At 35.6% G+C, this 17543-nt stretch overlaps 1 protein-coding gene across 11 annotated transcripts in view; it reads right to left on the reverse strand.

Moving 5' to 3' along the window:
* The window catches only part of HERC1 (HECT and RLD domain containing E3 ubiquitin protein ligase family member 1), a 108058-nt gene that overhangs the window by 62619 nt on the left and 27896 nt on the right, over positions 1-17543 (reverse strand). For 10 of the 11 annotated variants that reach the window (XM_084293495.1, XM_084293498.1, XM_084293496.1 and 7 more), the window contains 13 exons: positions 17331-17465; positions 15107-15272; positions 13690-13815; positions 12371-12592; positions 10991-11143; positions 10701-10833; positions 10025-10216; positions 8563-8784; positions 7459-7632; positions 5634-5748; positions 5422-5545; positions 3360-3531; positions 1340-1646 (listed from right to left, as the gene is read on the reverse strand). In XM_084293495.1, coding sequence (XP_084149621.1) covers positions 1340-1646; positions 3360-3531; positions 5422-5545; positions 5634-5748; positions 7459-7632; positions 8563-8784; positions 10025-10216; positions 10701-10833; positions 10991-11143; positions 12371-12592; positions 13690-13815; positions 15107-15272; positions 17331-17465 — 2241 coding nt within the window. The remainder of the gene's footprint in view (positions 1-1339; positions 1647-3359; positions 3532-5421; positions 5546-5633; positions 5749-7458; positions 7633-8562; positions 8785-10024; positions 10217-10700; positions 10834-10990; positions 11144-12370; positions 12593-13689; positions 13816-15106; positions 15273-17330; positions 17466-17543) is intronic. The other variant, XM_084293497.1, reaches the window with a different exon arrangement.

A 17543-nucleotide genomic window follows, 5' to 3' on the forward strand; every position in this document is an offset into this window, starting at 1 on the left:
TATTAGCCAAAAGTAAGTTGACAGGCAAATTCAGCAGATACCAGTTTTATTTGAGAGAACACTATCATGGAGCAATACAAAACTACATCAAAGAGGAAAAAAATGGTCTGATGGTTTTGGTTATGCTTATAAAGGTTATTAATAAATTTTGTTACTTCTTGCCACCCTTATTGGTCAACTGAATGAATGGTAACTTCAAATGACTGATCATTACATACAGTATACATAAGCATTTCTGAACTAAGAGGACAAGAAAACGGAGAGAAAGTGGGTAGAAAAGCACCAAACTTATATTAAAAAAAAAAAAAAAAACTGAAAAATGCATCCTAAAGTTTATATCCACAGATGAAAGCCACTTTGACAATGAGAGAGACAGACATTTATGCTTTAGGGACCAGACTTCCCAAAGGAGGCAAAAAGAATAAAAGGGTACTGAATAGCTATAATCTTACTCTGAACTTTCCATCACTACCTTCATATTAAATAAAACTGGAAATGTCACAGCAACAAAGTTTCTCCACACTAAAAGATTAAGTAGACTGAGAAGTTCACTAGGAGCACTAGCTACCAAGAACTGTATCCAAATTTAATAATTTCCATGTTATATTCTAACACACACACACAGATTTGTGAAATAAAAAGTTTACATGGACCGAGTTTAGAGAAAAGTTCTGTTACCAAGAAGATCTTGGTTTATGGAGTATTTATACGTTCTGACCTATACACTTCTCAAATCTAATGAGCTATCTGGCTTTATTTTGTTACTCTTCCACACCTAACAACACTGTCTTGCACATGCCAAGATAGTAGGAATACTAAAATTAATCACAAATGACTATTTTTTCATAATAAGCTTTGACTCTTTTCTTTTTAAGCATATACAATGTTTTTAGACATTACAATAAAAGACATAGCTTATGGTTCAGGAAAAAACAAACCTGGTAATAGAACATCTAAACACATGAATAATTTTTAGGAAATACAATGAATTTGTACATTATCTGTACAAATTATCTGTACACCAGATGATCTGGACTTTATTACTATTCATCAATAAGCTCAACTATGAAAAACAGTATGGTCCAAAAAAAAAAAAAAACACAGAAAACTCTTAATTGAGTAAATGTGGACAAAGAAAACTGAGAAAAAGACACTGATCTCAAAACCACCACCACTACCAGCAGCAAAAAAAACCCCACACCAAACCATAAGCACTGCTCCATTTTTTTCTAAGAATCCTCAGAGGATTTTTTCTAAGAATCCTCAAAGGAAAACTGAATTATTTTGATCTGAAAAGGAAACAGAAGAGTTAAATATTTATGTATTCAGTGAACCACACCTCGTCATGAGTCCAATACTCTCAGGAGCAGTAGAGGGAGGCTGCTGTAACTGTCCATCCTCCCTTCGTTTCTGGAGTTCCTCAATAACAGGGCTCACTCCCAGGATCAACAAGGCACATCTGTGGATCACAGAGTTGCATGCAGCAGTATACACATCTTGACCTTCAGTCAGATCAGTGCTGATTCTTCGCTCCTGCTGAGACTGAGGAGGTTGGTCATCAAGTCTAGTCCCTGTCCCAGTGTTCATCCTATCTCGATCCCGACTGCGAGCTACTTCACGGGCTGATAGGAAACATTGAAATATTTCTGTAACATGCAACACAAAAAGAAGGTCTTAACTTCTAGACAAAATTACACAGAACAAAACATTCATCTATAGCTGAAGCTAGAAATGTCCCATTATGAAAAGCAACAGCTATTTTTCGAACATTAAAAGAATGCAGTAATACAAAGCTATAAGAGTAGTCACACAAATGGCTTAAATAAAGCATTTACACAATGTTAAGCTTAAAACGAAGGGGACAATACGATTTGACAGAACACTAAACACGCTTTTAATGTCTTACTGCAATCCAACTGCTACATGGATATTATCAAAGAGAAAGAGATTTTTTTCATGCTAGCCTTTTAGCAGACATATAAAGCAATGCATCTGTAAATCTGTGTTCCTGAAAACAGCACCTCTGTAATTCAATACTGAAACAATTTAATGCTGTTATTAGCTTTGGTTAGTACAATGAAGATGCTACCAAAATTGTCAGCTTTCACTTAATTCTTCCTTAATTCTGCTGTTGTCTTACACAGATTCTTCTAGAGAAGTGGTATGAGAGATTGCATCATCTCTGTCCAAAGAACTGAAGATCTCTTGATTTAATCATTTTAATTTTAAACATTCAGCTTCCCTTTGGAAAGTTAAAAATAATTCCAAACACTTTCTCCATTGGTGTTAATAGCTAGAAGCAGCAAGAAGTCAAAGACGGGAATTGATCAGCTTCCCTCAGGAAAAAGCAGCAAAAACATTGGATGTGCTGAGCAGGTAATGTGTACACTTTTTAAAATCATAAAGGATATGATGCCATGCTCTTCAACCACATTGTGCACTTTCAGGAAAGTCTACTACATTGTGGATATGATGACACATGATAAGGAAACTAAAGGTGTTACATATTTTGGTGTGAAAAGATCCCCAAGAGGAATATGGGAGTCCTAACAAGGAATATAAGCACTGCCACCGAAATAGGCAGTGACAGCAAAGGCCGGCAAGAGATATACATTCTAACAGTATCTAGAGGAACAGTGTTTGGAAGAGAAAAATAAATAAAGTTATGGAAAATATTCCAAGACAGACATTTTTATAGGTTATATATACATTCCACTATAATCTTCCAGTGCTAACACAACTTCTGTCTTTGAGAACAGTCTTTGGGCAACAACAGAAAAACACCTGAGTGTGACTGGATGCTGCCTCACTAAAACTGGAAGAATTAACTACCTCACTGACTCTAATTACAAGTCCAAGTCAGCGTAACAACAACAGTTTGTGAAGTTCACCTTTTTTGGTCTTTTTTTTCTAAAGAATTGAGCTTTTTTATTTTTGATTTTTTAGAAAACCCATGGGAAACTATTGCAAATGTTACAGCTATTAAACTTTGACTAAAACCTCAATGTTTTTAATAAATTCAAGATACTCAAGGATACAAATGAATTCCATCCAGTCAGTCGTCCACTGTTACAAACAGCAATTTTTTTCCAAACTTCAGAACATCACTCTTCAAAGTTTATGATGTGCAAGATTAACACATATAAATGCAGCAATAAATCCTATATATAAATACTGACCTAAAGACTTCTCTGACCCAATAAAAGCACTACTTCCTTTTATAAAAACTTCTATCAATGTTTACACAGAAAAATATTTCACAGTCTTTTCAATCCTTTTTTCCTCATTCTACTTTGAGATAAAAATATATTGTCCTTCCAAAGCACATTACACTCTTGATATACACAACTAGTACTTACTACCAGCTGTCATAACTTCATGTTCTCTTTCCTCTTCTTCGTCTTCCTGTTCTGGGTGTCCTTCTTCTCTGTCACGTTCTGCCTGCTCCTCCATTTCTGCTTCTTCATCAATTGTACGAGTAAAAGAATGCTCCTGAGTATCAATGTCAGCAGATTCTTGGTTATCTAACATCTTGATTAAAAAAAATAAAAATCTACAGTGAGTTAATTCTCACCAAAATAAAAGCTGAATATCAAAGCAGATAGGAAAAAAAACTTCTTTACTGCCATGTCAAAAAGATATTTGTGATACTATGTGAACAGCTATTTATATTCAAAACTGTAAATACTTAAGTTGGGAAATCTAAATTTCCTCTAATGACTTGTATTCAGACTCTTTGTAGAAAAATCTCTCCTTGTATGACTTACTTGGACTTGACTGTCAAACTTTGATACTTCAATGTTTAAAAGCGTTAGCAAACATATGCTGTTACCTCATAAAATATTCTCCCTTCAAAAAGGACAGGTATGATAAAACTTACTTTGATGGACAGAATTGTGTTACAACATTTTTTATTTAAATTAATACCCAGTATGTTCCTTTTTTTTTTTCTTAACATTCCTGAATTCACAGAATACTCCCTATTATTTCAAAATTAAAAGATGCAACACCCCAAGATAAAATGCAGTAGAAAGGCAGTAATCTTAGAACTGTAATTTAAAAACTCTTTTTGTTTTAAGAGAGATAGCCAAGCTAGAAATTTAAACCCAAACTACTGTCCCAGCCAATTATCCTACACATGAAAGAGACAAGCAGCTCAGAAGCAACTGCTTTAGAATTATATTTTCCTACAAAAGCCCTAAGACGTAATTTGGCAATGTAACTGCTGAACAGCAGAGTACTTTCTACCTAATAAGACAGTTTTCCAATGCAGAAAACAACTGCAGACAAACTGAAAATGGCAAAGGTTTAAGTATAAAACATAATTACATTGGAGGTGTTAGAATATTTTAGAAGGTAATTCAGCCTACAAATCTTGGGCCACACATCCTACCAGCAAAACTATCAAACCTCTCCTTCTAAAGGAATTTACCCTTTCCCAAAGAACAGAAGGTCTTGGTAGCAGCAGACCATTGTTACAATTTTATTGGGACCTCTGATCTGCTGAAGTTATTCTGTAATTAAGAGTGTGTGTATCATGCAAATGCGGAACAGCTATTTTTCACAGAAGTCTTAAATATGAGATCTTTCTGATGCAACTCACCTACTACATACCTTTAGATTTACTCTGCTGCATTTGCACAACAAGCTTGAGGATTTCTAGAAGGAATGGAACTTACCACGCATGCACAATACTTTACTGTGAGCATACACAACAGCTACAGCATGAACATGAAGCAGCAGATTTACTACCTGTGTAAAATGACCACCCTGTGTATGCTTGGTGAGCCAGAGAACCACCAGACTTAATGTGTTCATACTATCCTGTGTACACACTCTACACCCAATACTTTTAGAAGTGCTGAATCTATTGCAAACATGTTAAAACCCTACCATGAAAGGTCGGATGAAGATACAAATGCCATCTCAGAATTAAAGGGAAGAAATGGACCTATGTTATTTTAAAAAGTTTCAGTAATGCTTTATAAAACAGCTAAAAAGCCTCATAATCTTGATGCCACATAAGAACCTCCTTGATCAAAAGCATCCCACTTGTAAATAGCAATTAAAAATCCTAACAGAGAAACCTAATCCTAGTTTAAGGACTATCTTGTAATACCTAACCGTCCCCAGCATCAAGTAATTCAGTGAACACTTCCAGCATCAGTTCTGACCAGGCTTAGTAGAGTGATTCAGAAGTCGCCATCATACCAGGCACTGTATATTTAATTTGAAAAATCCTCAAAGATTTTTTTTATTTTTTTTTTAAACAAGGCAGAACAAAAAACCCTTCAACAAATGAAACTAATATTTGAACATCTTCACCTATGTACTGAATTCATCTGCTACTGAGGTATTTGGTAGTATTTTCTTAACACACAGGTATAGCCTGAATAACTGACAAGAGATTTACAGTCTTACCCATCTGTCTCTTGACGATGATCTAGTCTGAATAAGTTCCATGTTCTTGCAAGCAAGCAAGCGACTCCGAACTTTATAAACACAACGGTACACTTCTGCCAAGGCTTTGCCAGGCTGGTACCTACTAAAAAGACCCAAAACTGAAAAAAATTGCACAAATTTTCTTTGAAAACTTGAAATTGAGCTTTTAAAGGCAGCTTTAAGTTACTTGCCTACTCTCCCCACAGGCTTGACTAAGTAAACTTGTATGTTTCAGAAGAGCTGCAAGAACAAATCTGGACACAGTATCCAGGAGTGATTCATTACTTAAAGTTGCAGTATCCCAATCTGAAAATAGAAAGGATTCATCAAAACCGGCTACTGATTCCAACAGATAAGTTTTAATAGACTGGTGAATATTTTTATACATTGTCAAAAACTTCTCATTTACAAGTGGATTTAATGTTTAAGAAATAAGTTTAGCATCAACAATTCATAAATGCAATGCTTCAGAGACAAGTATGTTTTGATCTGCTCAAGATGGTCACGTCTAGTAGTCAGCCAAGTGAGGGCGCACAGACTGGCCAGCCAGGAACTCAGCTCAGAAGACCTGAGCTAGGTTGCACCCTCTGTTTTGGCAAGGTTACACAACTGGAGCTCTTTCCTTTATCCAGCCACTGAGTTGCAAGGAGCTCCTTTAGGAACATGCAGTATTTGAGATCTTCTGCTCTCTTAGAAGCTGTTGAATTCAGATTCAAAAACTATTTTGCAGACTCACTTATGATGAAAATGCTGTATCACCATAAGTACATACTTTAACAGACCTTAAGCACAAGCTTCACTGCTGATATCAACGAGAGATATTTTCAGGTCTCAAATCTAAGGTTCCTTCAGAATTTTCAGAAACTGACATTCTGATTTCAAAGTAATTTTTCCCCAATTTAAAAAAGGACCATAGGAAAATAATATTGTTCCACTATAAAATAACAGAACTCCCAAGCAAAACTCCACAAGGCTCCATACTTTTTCCTGCAGGGGAAAATATCTTCATAACATTATTTTTCTTATTAAGTATTATTTATGAATCCTTGAAAACTGCTTTAGAAATCATAAAAAACTATCTAGTGATTTAAGGATAAAGTTTAGTCTAACATACCTGTTCCTCAGTGAGTTCCATCACCTTGCATTTGATGCTACACTAGCCGTCACCATACAACTCTCAGTCAACTTGCAATTTAAACTGAGCAGAACCACAACAACTTTTAGAACACCCAATTCCAAAATTAAAATAATACGTATTAGCTCATTCGTCTCAGATTTTTTCAGCTACACAACAGTTTTTTGTTTGTTTGTTTGTTTGTTTAACTAGTATTCCTAATTCCATGGAATTCTAGAACAGAATTCTCTGTATTGCTCTCAACAGGAACACAATACCATTTTCTGTCTTCTTAATCTGGCTAGCTTGGCCAAAGCTACAGAAAATCATCTCTGGCTCCTGCAGAAAGTTACAGCACAACAGCAATGTTCAGTAGATCTCATTAAAAGGAGACCTGGAAAGCTTGAGCATAAATGCAGACTACATGCAATAAGCATGAAGAACCATTAATACTGTAATGCCAGCCTCCTGGAGACTTAAAAAACAGAAGAGGACTTCATCCCATTCTTAGCATATTTTACAAGTTACTCCACCTTACCCCATCTCCCTCCTCCCCATCAAATTTTCTGTTTAATTGCAAGTTTCACCTTGCTCTACTGTGAAAACAGAAACACAAACACCTGAATAAGGAAACAAGACTCTTTTTCTCCTAGTTAGGAGGGGGAAAGAACATTGAACTACATGCTTGACAAATACTGGAATCAGTATCAAAAATAAGTAGCAGGGAAAAAAAAAAAAAAACAACCAAAAACACAAAAGAAGGACCATGGAACATGACAATAAAATAAATTTATCATGTTGTAGAATTAAAAGTCATTGCCAAAGAAAATACAGGACTTTACTAAGCAAGTAGCTGAATAATGTAATATACCTTTAACATATGTGTACTTTCAACATCTTACCTTTACTAATAGCATAGTCTTGCATACTGATCCACAGGCTCCTTGCTGGCTCTTTTGTACAACCCAAGGCCAAATCAACATAGACAGTAATCTCAGGTCTCAGCTTATAATCAAACGGCTTCTGTTCCTCATTTCCAGATAAGGCCACTTCTAATAAGGAGCTCATGCATTTATCTAACAGAAGGGAAATACTTAAGGAATTAAACTCTGCAAATTTTGAAGATTATATGCATCTACCCTTACAAGTGTATAAGCATATTTCACTCTCCACTCTATTCCAGAAAAAAAAAGGAAAAAAAAAAAAAATCAATACACCTCTTTGTCTGACTGCAAACTCTCATGAGATAAGGAATAAAAGCGACTCAGAGTTACCATTTGTGTAAAATGTATGGAGACTTGGAAGCATTAGCCAATCTGTTTCAAAATCATAAATCTGTATTGATTCTACCTGACCTGTAGTCATATGCTTACAATTATTGCATCTTCAGACATGGATACCTTTAAAACTACAATGTTTTGCAAGTAAGTCTTGAAGCAATCCACTCAGAATCAGAGGAAGGAGGAGATGTGAATTAAGAGGAACACACCACAGAATCAGAAGCATTACTCATATAGGAAAGGTTGGCTAGAAATAGTCATGCTGAGCGCTGTCAACAATTCTGGTAAATCAGGAGGACTTAATTTTTTTTGTTTTAATAATCTAATTACAATTAACAAAAATTCCACTTTGTAAGCAGAATACAATTTAAGATGATATTTTTTGATGATAAATATGAACAATGGAGCCCGTGGTTTGTCTGATAACGCTGAACATCTAACAGTAAAACAAATTTAAAAATTAACTCAGTGAAATTTCTGTTACTTCTTGCACTGAGAAATTGCATTTATTTTTTAAAATTTCTTTATGCATTTCCAACACCCTTTGTAAACTACAATATATACTTACACAGCCATATTCCATCTTCTGGTATTTCTATGTAAATAGACAATAGAGCTGAAAGATGAACCCTATGTACACAAGCTTACTCAAATGTGATCTGAAAATTTCAAAACTGAACACAAATATTTACAATGACAGTTAGATTCATGTATTTAACAGCTCACCCAAATGAGGAATATCCATTTCAACTCCATCACTGAGAAGGGGAGTTTTCAGCCAGTAGGCTGTATCTTGCTCCTCAGGGGACACTGGAGGTCCCTGAAGCATGCCACCAAGACACCGCCCAATAAGTAAAGCTACAGTCCTCTCTAGATCAACAAGCCATACCCAAGACTGAGCAGGCTGTGGTAAGGGCACTCCAGCAGGATCTATTAGTTCAGGTCCACCTACAAGTATTAGCAATGAATCACCAAATTAGTCACCCATATTTAAAAATAAATAAATACATAAATAAATAAATGCAATTAATAAATTTAATTGCAGATCTTGGTAACATTTCCCAGTAAATAGCTGACTAGCCTATCTGCCAACAACTTGTAGAAACAACAGTTAGAACGAATTGTTCAGTTAGTGTTTCAGTTTTATCAGCAGCAAAAGCCATGACCATTGACAGTACAACTATTCAACCTCAAAGTTGAAATGCCCTTTTAAACTTTTCCCAAACATCTATTTTGCCCAATACATATTTCTCTTTAGGTTCTGCTAAACTTGCACAGATAAATGATACAAGCAAGAATTTCTAGTCTTCAATTTCTTGATCAAAAAGGACTACAGCAGTGCTCTCTTACAAGATGGTTCCTGAGAGTTTCTATTATTTACCTTCTTACCTCACTATGAGAGTTTATTGACTAAACTAAAATCTCATTTGGGATTTTGTCATCTTAGTATATATCCAATTACCTCCTTATCACTGATTTCTTTAATAAAGAATATTCTACAATTTTGCAACATCTTCTCAGAACCGTATGAGAAAACAGTTCAATCATGACCAAATAAAACATTTTTTTTCTGTTCTTCCTTTCAGTTACTCTGTTTACCTGAAAAAGCACAATGACATATTCCTCTGTGAACTACCTGTGCATGTTTATTTGAAATAACAGATATAAACTTTAAGCCATTACTATCCCAAAAATCTTGTTTGGTTTTATTTACTTTTCATTAAGGGATCATTGAGAAGGAATTGTAGTACAAAACTTGCTGGTATTAATGAATTACATCTTTATTTTTTCCACTCCTGATTTAGATATCTCATAGCAAGAATGCTCTTCATTGCACACTGGAAACAGTACTCAAAAGCAGAAAACTATGACAGAAATATTAATGAAAAACTCAACAAATAGCAAATAAATATAACATCACCTATCACAAATTTCTGTCACTTCATCTCCATTTTTCTATTTCATTAGAAGAATCTGGTAGTAGGTAATTAACATTTAATTGCAGCACATAACAGGAAGCAAAATTAAATTTGCACATGAAAGTAAAAAGATCATGAGAGAATTTCTGTTCCATTTACAAGTAAAGAACAGTTATTTTCATGTATTACAAGCTTAGTATCTTCAGTTCACTATATGTGTTTCCCATACAGTTCTTGCATTACCACCCAAGCTAAGTTATTACACTTACCATGAAGTGGCCACTGTAATTCTTGATCTTCTAGAAGTGCTGCAGCAGGTAAGAGTCTATTAAGACGATCTAAAGGTGGCAACAGATCCAGCAGGTAACTCAACAAAGGACGAGCTACTGACACTGGCAGTAACAATAACGAGTTGACAATCTGAGACAACATACTACCAGCTGCAGATACATAAATTACATCTACAGAGAGAGCAAAAAAATAATAATTATATTTTGGAATATATTTATATCCTATGCACAGTTTAACAAGTCACAAAGAACAGCATAAGAATACCACATCTGTCTCAACATGTATCAAGAGCACATTTTGAGTTGCGTTTGCTTAATAACCATAAATACATTCCGTACTTCCCTTCTACACTTTCCAGTAATCTCAAAAAAAATGTACTTTTAAAAAGAATAATCTAGAACTAACAGTACTGAGACAATAACAGACAGAGACAACATCCTCTGTATTTTGTAGTTCTTCTACATGCAAGACGTCCTACCAAAAACATGAACTAGATGCTATGCTTGCGTAGATGACTCATCTCTTCCTTTGGAGGAGAGGCTTGTGATATGCATGTGTAGGGAAAATAAGGTGTTTTATTATTCAAATCTAAACAAACAAGAACTGCCCTAAGCTGACGATATCTCCATTACTGATTTTTCCATGAACATTTACCTCTCAGTTTTTCCCCAACACTACCATTCCAAGAGCTTTCCTTAAGCAGCGTTGCAGAACGGGAATAGATATCTGTAGCATGAGGCAATAAAAGCTGAAGGTGTTTGTGAAGCAGTGCCACACTGCTGGAATTCTAAAAGGAAACAAATCACCAAACATAATCATGTACATGATTTTTACGGGTTCATTACCTATATAGAGTTCAGTTTCCAAATACTGTTACAACATTCTGTTGTTCACACACACTGAAGCGGATTTTCCCCCTTTAAAACAAAAGTAAGGGCACATACCTCACTAACACTGTTGATGTGACAAAAAGCCAGCAATTGTTTCTGCAGTGAACATAAAAGCTCATGAAGATGTGCAGGTTGGCTGTTTTCTGATGATGATGTACCCAGTAAAAATTTGTCACTGTTTTTTTCCAGTTCTCCAAAGGCTTGATCCTATTTACCCAAGAGAAAAAAAAAATAAAAGAAAAAAAAAGTCTTCAAATGCTGTAATACTTCACTACCATCTTAAAAAAAGCTTTTTTACCTTTAGCACATGAACCTCTGATTACTGAAGAAATCAGATAAAGTTAACTGAATCATGAGATAAACAAAATTATAGTCATTTTAAATATCATGGTAGTGATTGTGATAGCTATCAAGAAAGTATTTCTGTTCTAAAGAGGGTTATTCTCAGATGCAGAAGTATTTTTATTTCAATGCAAAGGAAGACTGGATAGCGTAACTCTCCCCACACTCTGACTTCCAAATCACAGTATGTCGAAATAAGTAATATCCCTTCAGAATTTGTTGTGGGCTGATACATAGGAATGTTTCAGATCAGAATCCTTCCTTGCTTAACCTAGGATGGCAGTAAAAGGAGCAGCAGGTAGATGGCTGCTCAACTACCTTCTGAATTCCATAGAAAAAAATGGAGATAGCTTCAAGTAGAAAATTGAAAGTAGATGAATCTATGTGACTGGTGAATGTCTACAGAAAAGAACCAAAACTACTGACCCTCACCTTCAGCGGACAGAGATACTGTGCTGGAGAATTAAAGATCTCAGGTTTCTTTTCTCTGTTATATTTAACCAGCTAGTTGAATTTAAAAAGTGCAACAGTCAGTCATTTGCGCTTATGCTTCCTTGAACTTCTCATCGGCCTATGCTATTCTACAGCTAGGAACAATAATCTGTTTGACATGCTATAATAAGATGGCTGACCTGTACTTGACGAACTACTGGCAAGGTAGTTTCCCCAGTGTCAAGTTAATTAAACAGACTTGCATTCCTGCTGTCTTTTCTCTGGTTGCTGAGACTATACTGACATAAGGGGTATCATACAACAATCTACTTACTACATGTACTGTATTCTATCTTCCAAAAAAAAAAAAAAAAAAAAAAAGTGCAGCCAAAGTAACAGCAGTAAATTCTTCAGTTTGATATAAAATCAATTACATTCATGTAAGACAAGTTAAACAAAAAACCACCACTACAAGAACATTACATCTATAATGTCAGAGGTGGCAAACTAATTTTAGTCTATTTCCAGAGACAAATATATATGGCACTGCTGCTTTAGACAAACAAAAAGAGTAACATTTTCTGAAAACTTTTAACCCTTCCAAATATTCAGAATTCATTATCACTTTAAAAAAAAATTAAACACAAGGCCTATACATACAGTATAAAATCCCAAATTCCTTAGAAGAGTCTTCATTAAGATTTCTGCTAGATGAGTATCTGGATGACTGCTCTGGACAGTGTATGTTTGATCGGAGAGATTTCCATAGCTGATGCATAATGAGGAAGTTTCTGTGGCATCAGATGGTGAGCTATATCCAAGCAGGGAAGCTACATGGGTGTGATCTTGCAAGCTTGTCAAAATAATATCCAATTGCATTCTCTAAAATAAAAATAAAAATCAGTAATAGAGAACAGATAAATAAATTCAATTTGATAACCATACCTAGTAAAAAATCTGAGCTTGAAAAAGAGAAATCAAGACACTGGACCAATGCTTTCTTCAGCTGTTTTTTTTTTTTTTTTTTTTTTTTCTTTTTTCCCTGTTATTCTGATTTATACATAGGGAGAAGTAAAGGCGTAAAAAGCGGAACAGGCATAGAATAGATGAAGAGAGGTAGCAGATACAGAGTAACATCCCCCACTGTTACCAAGAAAAACTCGTCCAGAAAAAAACTAAACTTGTTCTAACCTAGTAATTTTCAGTTTGTTTGTTGTTATTGTTGTTTTGTACCAGTATTAATCTTCAGAAATCTTTAGGAAATTAGAATCACAAGATTCTTCTTCATAGTTCAATAAACTATACAGTTAAACTAAATAACCTGTCCAGAACTAAACTTCACTAAACCATTCTATTCCACAGTGTATAAAACAGAGGACTTCACCAAGATGTTCTTCTGTGTACAGAATTGAGTAATAGTTACTCTTCTTTTTAAATCTGAAACTACTGATGTAGCTTCAGCCATCAAGGACAGGAACAGAGGCTCCTTATTTCCTTCTGTTTGGAGGGTACTGGGTAAGCCTCCTAACCTGCATAAATTCCTGGTCTTCACATTCATCAAGAGAGAAAAAGAAAAAAATTTACATCCCAGTCAACTTCGCAAAGCAGGGTGAAATCTATGTAAGGAAAAACATTTTGCATGTATTCTTCCAAGGAAATAGTTAACCTTCAGTTTGCATAACTTGTTAGATCATGCTATTATTCAACAATATCTAACCTTCAAACTTGTCTAGACACGTTAACATAGAAACTCCTATTTTTTTTTTGTAGTCTAGCTTCACATGAGAAAACATGTAGTGCTCCTTACCTTGCTAGATTTTGATTTAGCCAGGCTACATCGTTTAAGTTGGGCTTCGCAGAACATTCCATCAACAACATGCATGTACAACATTTCATGCACTTTACAAATAAGGCTCACCTCACTCTTCAACCCCCCCCCAGTTGCTCCCAAAGCACAGACTATTTTTCCTTGACCCTACCTGTCCTTTTGATAAGCTTTCCCATCTATCGGGACCTTGGGGTAGAAGAGAATGTAGCAATTCCATTCTTTCTCGCAATGGAGGAAGTAGCATAGTTGCTCCTACTGAGAGAGTTTCAATTACAACCTAAAATTAAAGTAACAGAAAATATTTCTTTGGCAGGGGGTAAAAAAAAAAAAAAATCAACTTACAGAACATCACACACAATGTATCCAAAACATCCACTTTACATCAGATTTCTAACACAAAATAGCAAATCAATCTTTCATTACAGGATGAAAAGATACACAGGACATTGAAGGAGTGAAATGAGACCAACATATTGGCAAAATACAAAATTTTTGTACGTTGCTGTTTCCTCAATGACTGAGATCTTAAGAGAAGGCAGTTCAGTTTAATCAGTCCGCAAGATTAATATTTTTTAGTAAAATTTCAAGATAAACCATGTCCTGCTCCTATTACCAATTAAAGGTTATCTAATACACAAATGTATCTCTATCAATTGAGTGTATACTGATCACTTTCAGATGAAATCATACACATAGCAAAGTTTCTCTGAATATAAAATTAAATTAAACTTCAGAGCTACACAAGTTCATCTCGTTTTAAAGGCAATATGAAGAGGCAAAACTTCCTAATTGATAGCTGAAAAATTGTTTCTATATGAGAACTGTGAATTTTCAATATATGTAAAACAATCTTCACAGTATTTTTCAGCAATTTTCCGTATTGCTAAGGACTTGTGAAATTAAGTGCTCTGCTCTAAAACTTCAGTCCCATGTAATTTATTTATTTTTTTAAAACCACTAACGCAGGCTGAGAGTATAAGCTATTTCTTTACTAGGGACACCAAAATATTAAACACATGCTCTTGCTATTTTTGGCATATACTCCATATAATAAAGTGTGAGGTTCTGTTTCATTTAAACACACCCCAAAAGCTATTTGACCATTAGTTACTTTTGTTCACAAGCAAACTACCCAGCACTCTTTCTTCAAAGCTGGCAAAAAGTTACAATGAAGCTGAAAGCTTGACTTTTTAAGGCCCTACATGGAAACAACAGGTTTCCATGATACATTTTACATTTATTTCTTACTCATGTTAATTATCCCACAATCTAAAAGGTTTTAGGTTCATTATTGCAATTGCATAATAATTAAAATGCTAGGGAAAAAAGCAGCTACTTGAAATTCCCAAGCACATGTTCTCCTCTGCTTTCAGATTATAAAACCTGATGGTGAGTAATTAAAAATAATAATAAAAAAAAAAAAATAACATGTAAAATTGTTAAGTCAGAATTGTGTTCGTAGTGCCAATTTTAGAAAATCCAAGTACAAAATTTCTAATTACACCATCAAAGAAAGTAAGAAAGAAGGAAAAAGTAGACTTTTTACATGTAAACAAAGTATTACTGACTTCTTGAATTTCATCAGGGACAGAAGAGTCCATCAGTCTAAACAGTAAATTTCGAAGTGGACCGGCTTGCCGACCAAGAATGCTAGTAGCTACACCTCCAGCCAGTGCAAGTGCAAGATGATTAGAAAGCAGCTTCAGGCATAATTTAAGAAAACTGTGATGTTCCCTGTAAAAAGAAATATATCACTGATCATCTTTGTTATTGTTAGCATTGCTCCTTCTTATTTTTTTCTGCACTAAGCTTTTCACACTAACATTTTAATGTTGCAGACCAGAAAGGTAAGTAAACTATAACTAGGACTTCACATAAATTCCTCTGAAAACCTGCTGTTAATCTGCACAGAAAAGCGTCTTTGCAGACAATGGTTCCAAGGAGCATTCAGTTTAGAAAAATAGTCCCATGAATTAAAAGGTAAAATCTTTCCAAAATACATAAACAGATACACAGACAAACAAATATATTCCTCACATAAAGAAAATGATCAACTGTTTAAGAAGTAATAAATGTACTCTTCTCTCAGAAGATTTAGCAATAAAACAATCACATTAAAAACAAAAAGACTGGATATTAATTTCTGGTCTTCCTTAAAAAGTCTTGGTGGTGGTTTTTTTGTTTGTTTGTTTGTTTATTCGTTTTTTAAATAAAGAGAAAAGTTTCAAAAGAAACATAGAATCAAAGAATATCCCAGCTTGGAAGGGACCCATAAGGATCATCAAGTCCAACTCCTGGCACCACATAGGTCTACCCAAAAGTTTAGACCATGTGACTAAGTGCACAGTCCAATCGCTTCTTGGTGCAGTGACTACTTCCCTGGGGAGCCTGTTCCAGTGTGCAACCACCCTCTCGGTGAAGAACCTCTTCCTGATGTCCAGCCTTAACTTCCCCTGTCTCAGCATAAAACCATTCCCGCAGGTCCTATCACTGGTGATGAAGGAGAATAGGTCCTTCCCCTCCACTCCCTCTCGTGAGGAAGCTGTAGAGTGCACTGAGGTCCCCCCTCAGCCTCCTCTTTTCCAGGCTGAACAGGCCCAGTGACCTCAGCCACTCCCCATACGACTTCCCCTCTAGGCTTATCTTCATAGCCCTCCTCTGGACGCTCTTCAACAGTTTTACGTCCTTTTTGTACTGTGGTACCCAGAACTGCACACAGTACTTGATGTGAGGCCGCACCAGCGCAGAATGGAGCCGGACAATCACCTCCCTCGACCGACTAGCGATGCCGTGCTTGATGCACCCCAGGATAAGGTTGGCCCTCCTGGCTGCCAGGGCACACTGCTGGCTCATATTCAACTTGCAATTGACCACAACCCCCAGATCCCTCTCTGTGGGGCTGCTCTCCAGCGTCTTGTCACCCAGTCTGTATGTAAAGCCAGGGTTGCCCTGTCACAGGTGCAGGACCCAGCACTTTCTCTTGCTCAACTTGATGCAGTTGGTGATCGCTCAGCTCTGCAGTCTGTCCAGGTCTGTGTCCAGGCCCTTTCACCCTCATCTGAGTCCACAACTCCTCCAAGTTTAGTGTCATCAAACTTTGATACTTGCAGTGCTCTTTATAGGCATCAGTGAGGAAATATACATGCTTTTGTATTTTATAGCAATACATTTAAAACATCATTGTCAGTTTAAAAGATTCAAATTTGGAAAGCTAGAATAATGATTACTGATGATATGTAAAGAGTACTGATACCACCTCAAAATGCAATGGCAACTATACATCTTCTAGACATACAACAGTACATGATGTGGTTTGTGCATCATGTGTTAGTTATTAACTCAATGTATGGACTGATGGGTTACCACTTTAACAGTTTTTGTTGTTTTTTTTTTTTGTCTTAGCTATCAATAAGTTAGTCAGCAGGCATCCACTGAAACTGGCTAGAGGGGAAAGAACTGGAAAGCAGAAACAATACACAGAAACCATAAATGCACTTAAATTATATAGAAAAATGCGTTTTAAAGGATAACTCTGAAAGAAAAGTTCAGTTTAAAAGATATGTTCAAAATTCAAATAAATTCCAGACAAAAGATCCTGCTACACTTGAGGTACTGCAAAGTTCCTATGTTATACAAGCAAACAAAAGGCACCTGAAAGAGCTAAACTGGTAAACCAGACTTTTGTTTGTTAAAGGCTGGCTAGGACTAAACCACACACCGCTGCTGTGGATTAAAGAAATTACAAAACGAGAACATTGCATGAGTTACATGTAATGTTACATTACATCATACCTTGATGAAGGAAAAGGAAGAGGGGGGATTTCACTGTTAATTTTGTCACAGTAGTGCTCAAGAAAAGAACGAAGATGTGAAAAGGTACTTTCTTCAAGGTCTACACAATAGGGTCTGTGCCATGCCACAACTTGCCTAGAATCGAACACCAAAATAAGTCAACTATTAAAAATATTCTAATTACTGTAACAAATTAGCAGTTTAAGCAGGTTA

This window comes from Netta rufina (genome assembly GCF_964035555.1).
Source record: "Netta rufina genome assembly, chromosome: 11".
NCBI lineage: Eukaryota > Metazoa > Chordata > Aves > Anseriformes > Anatidae > Netta > Netta rufina.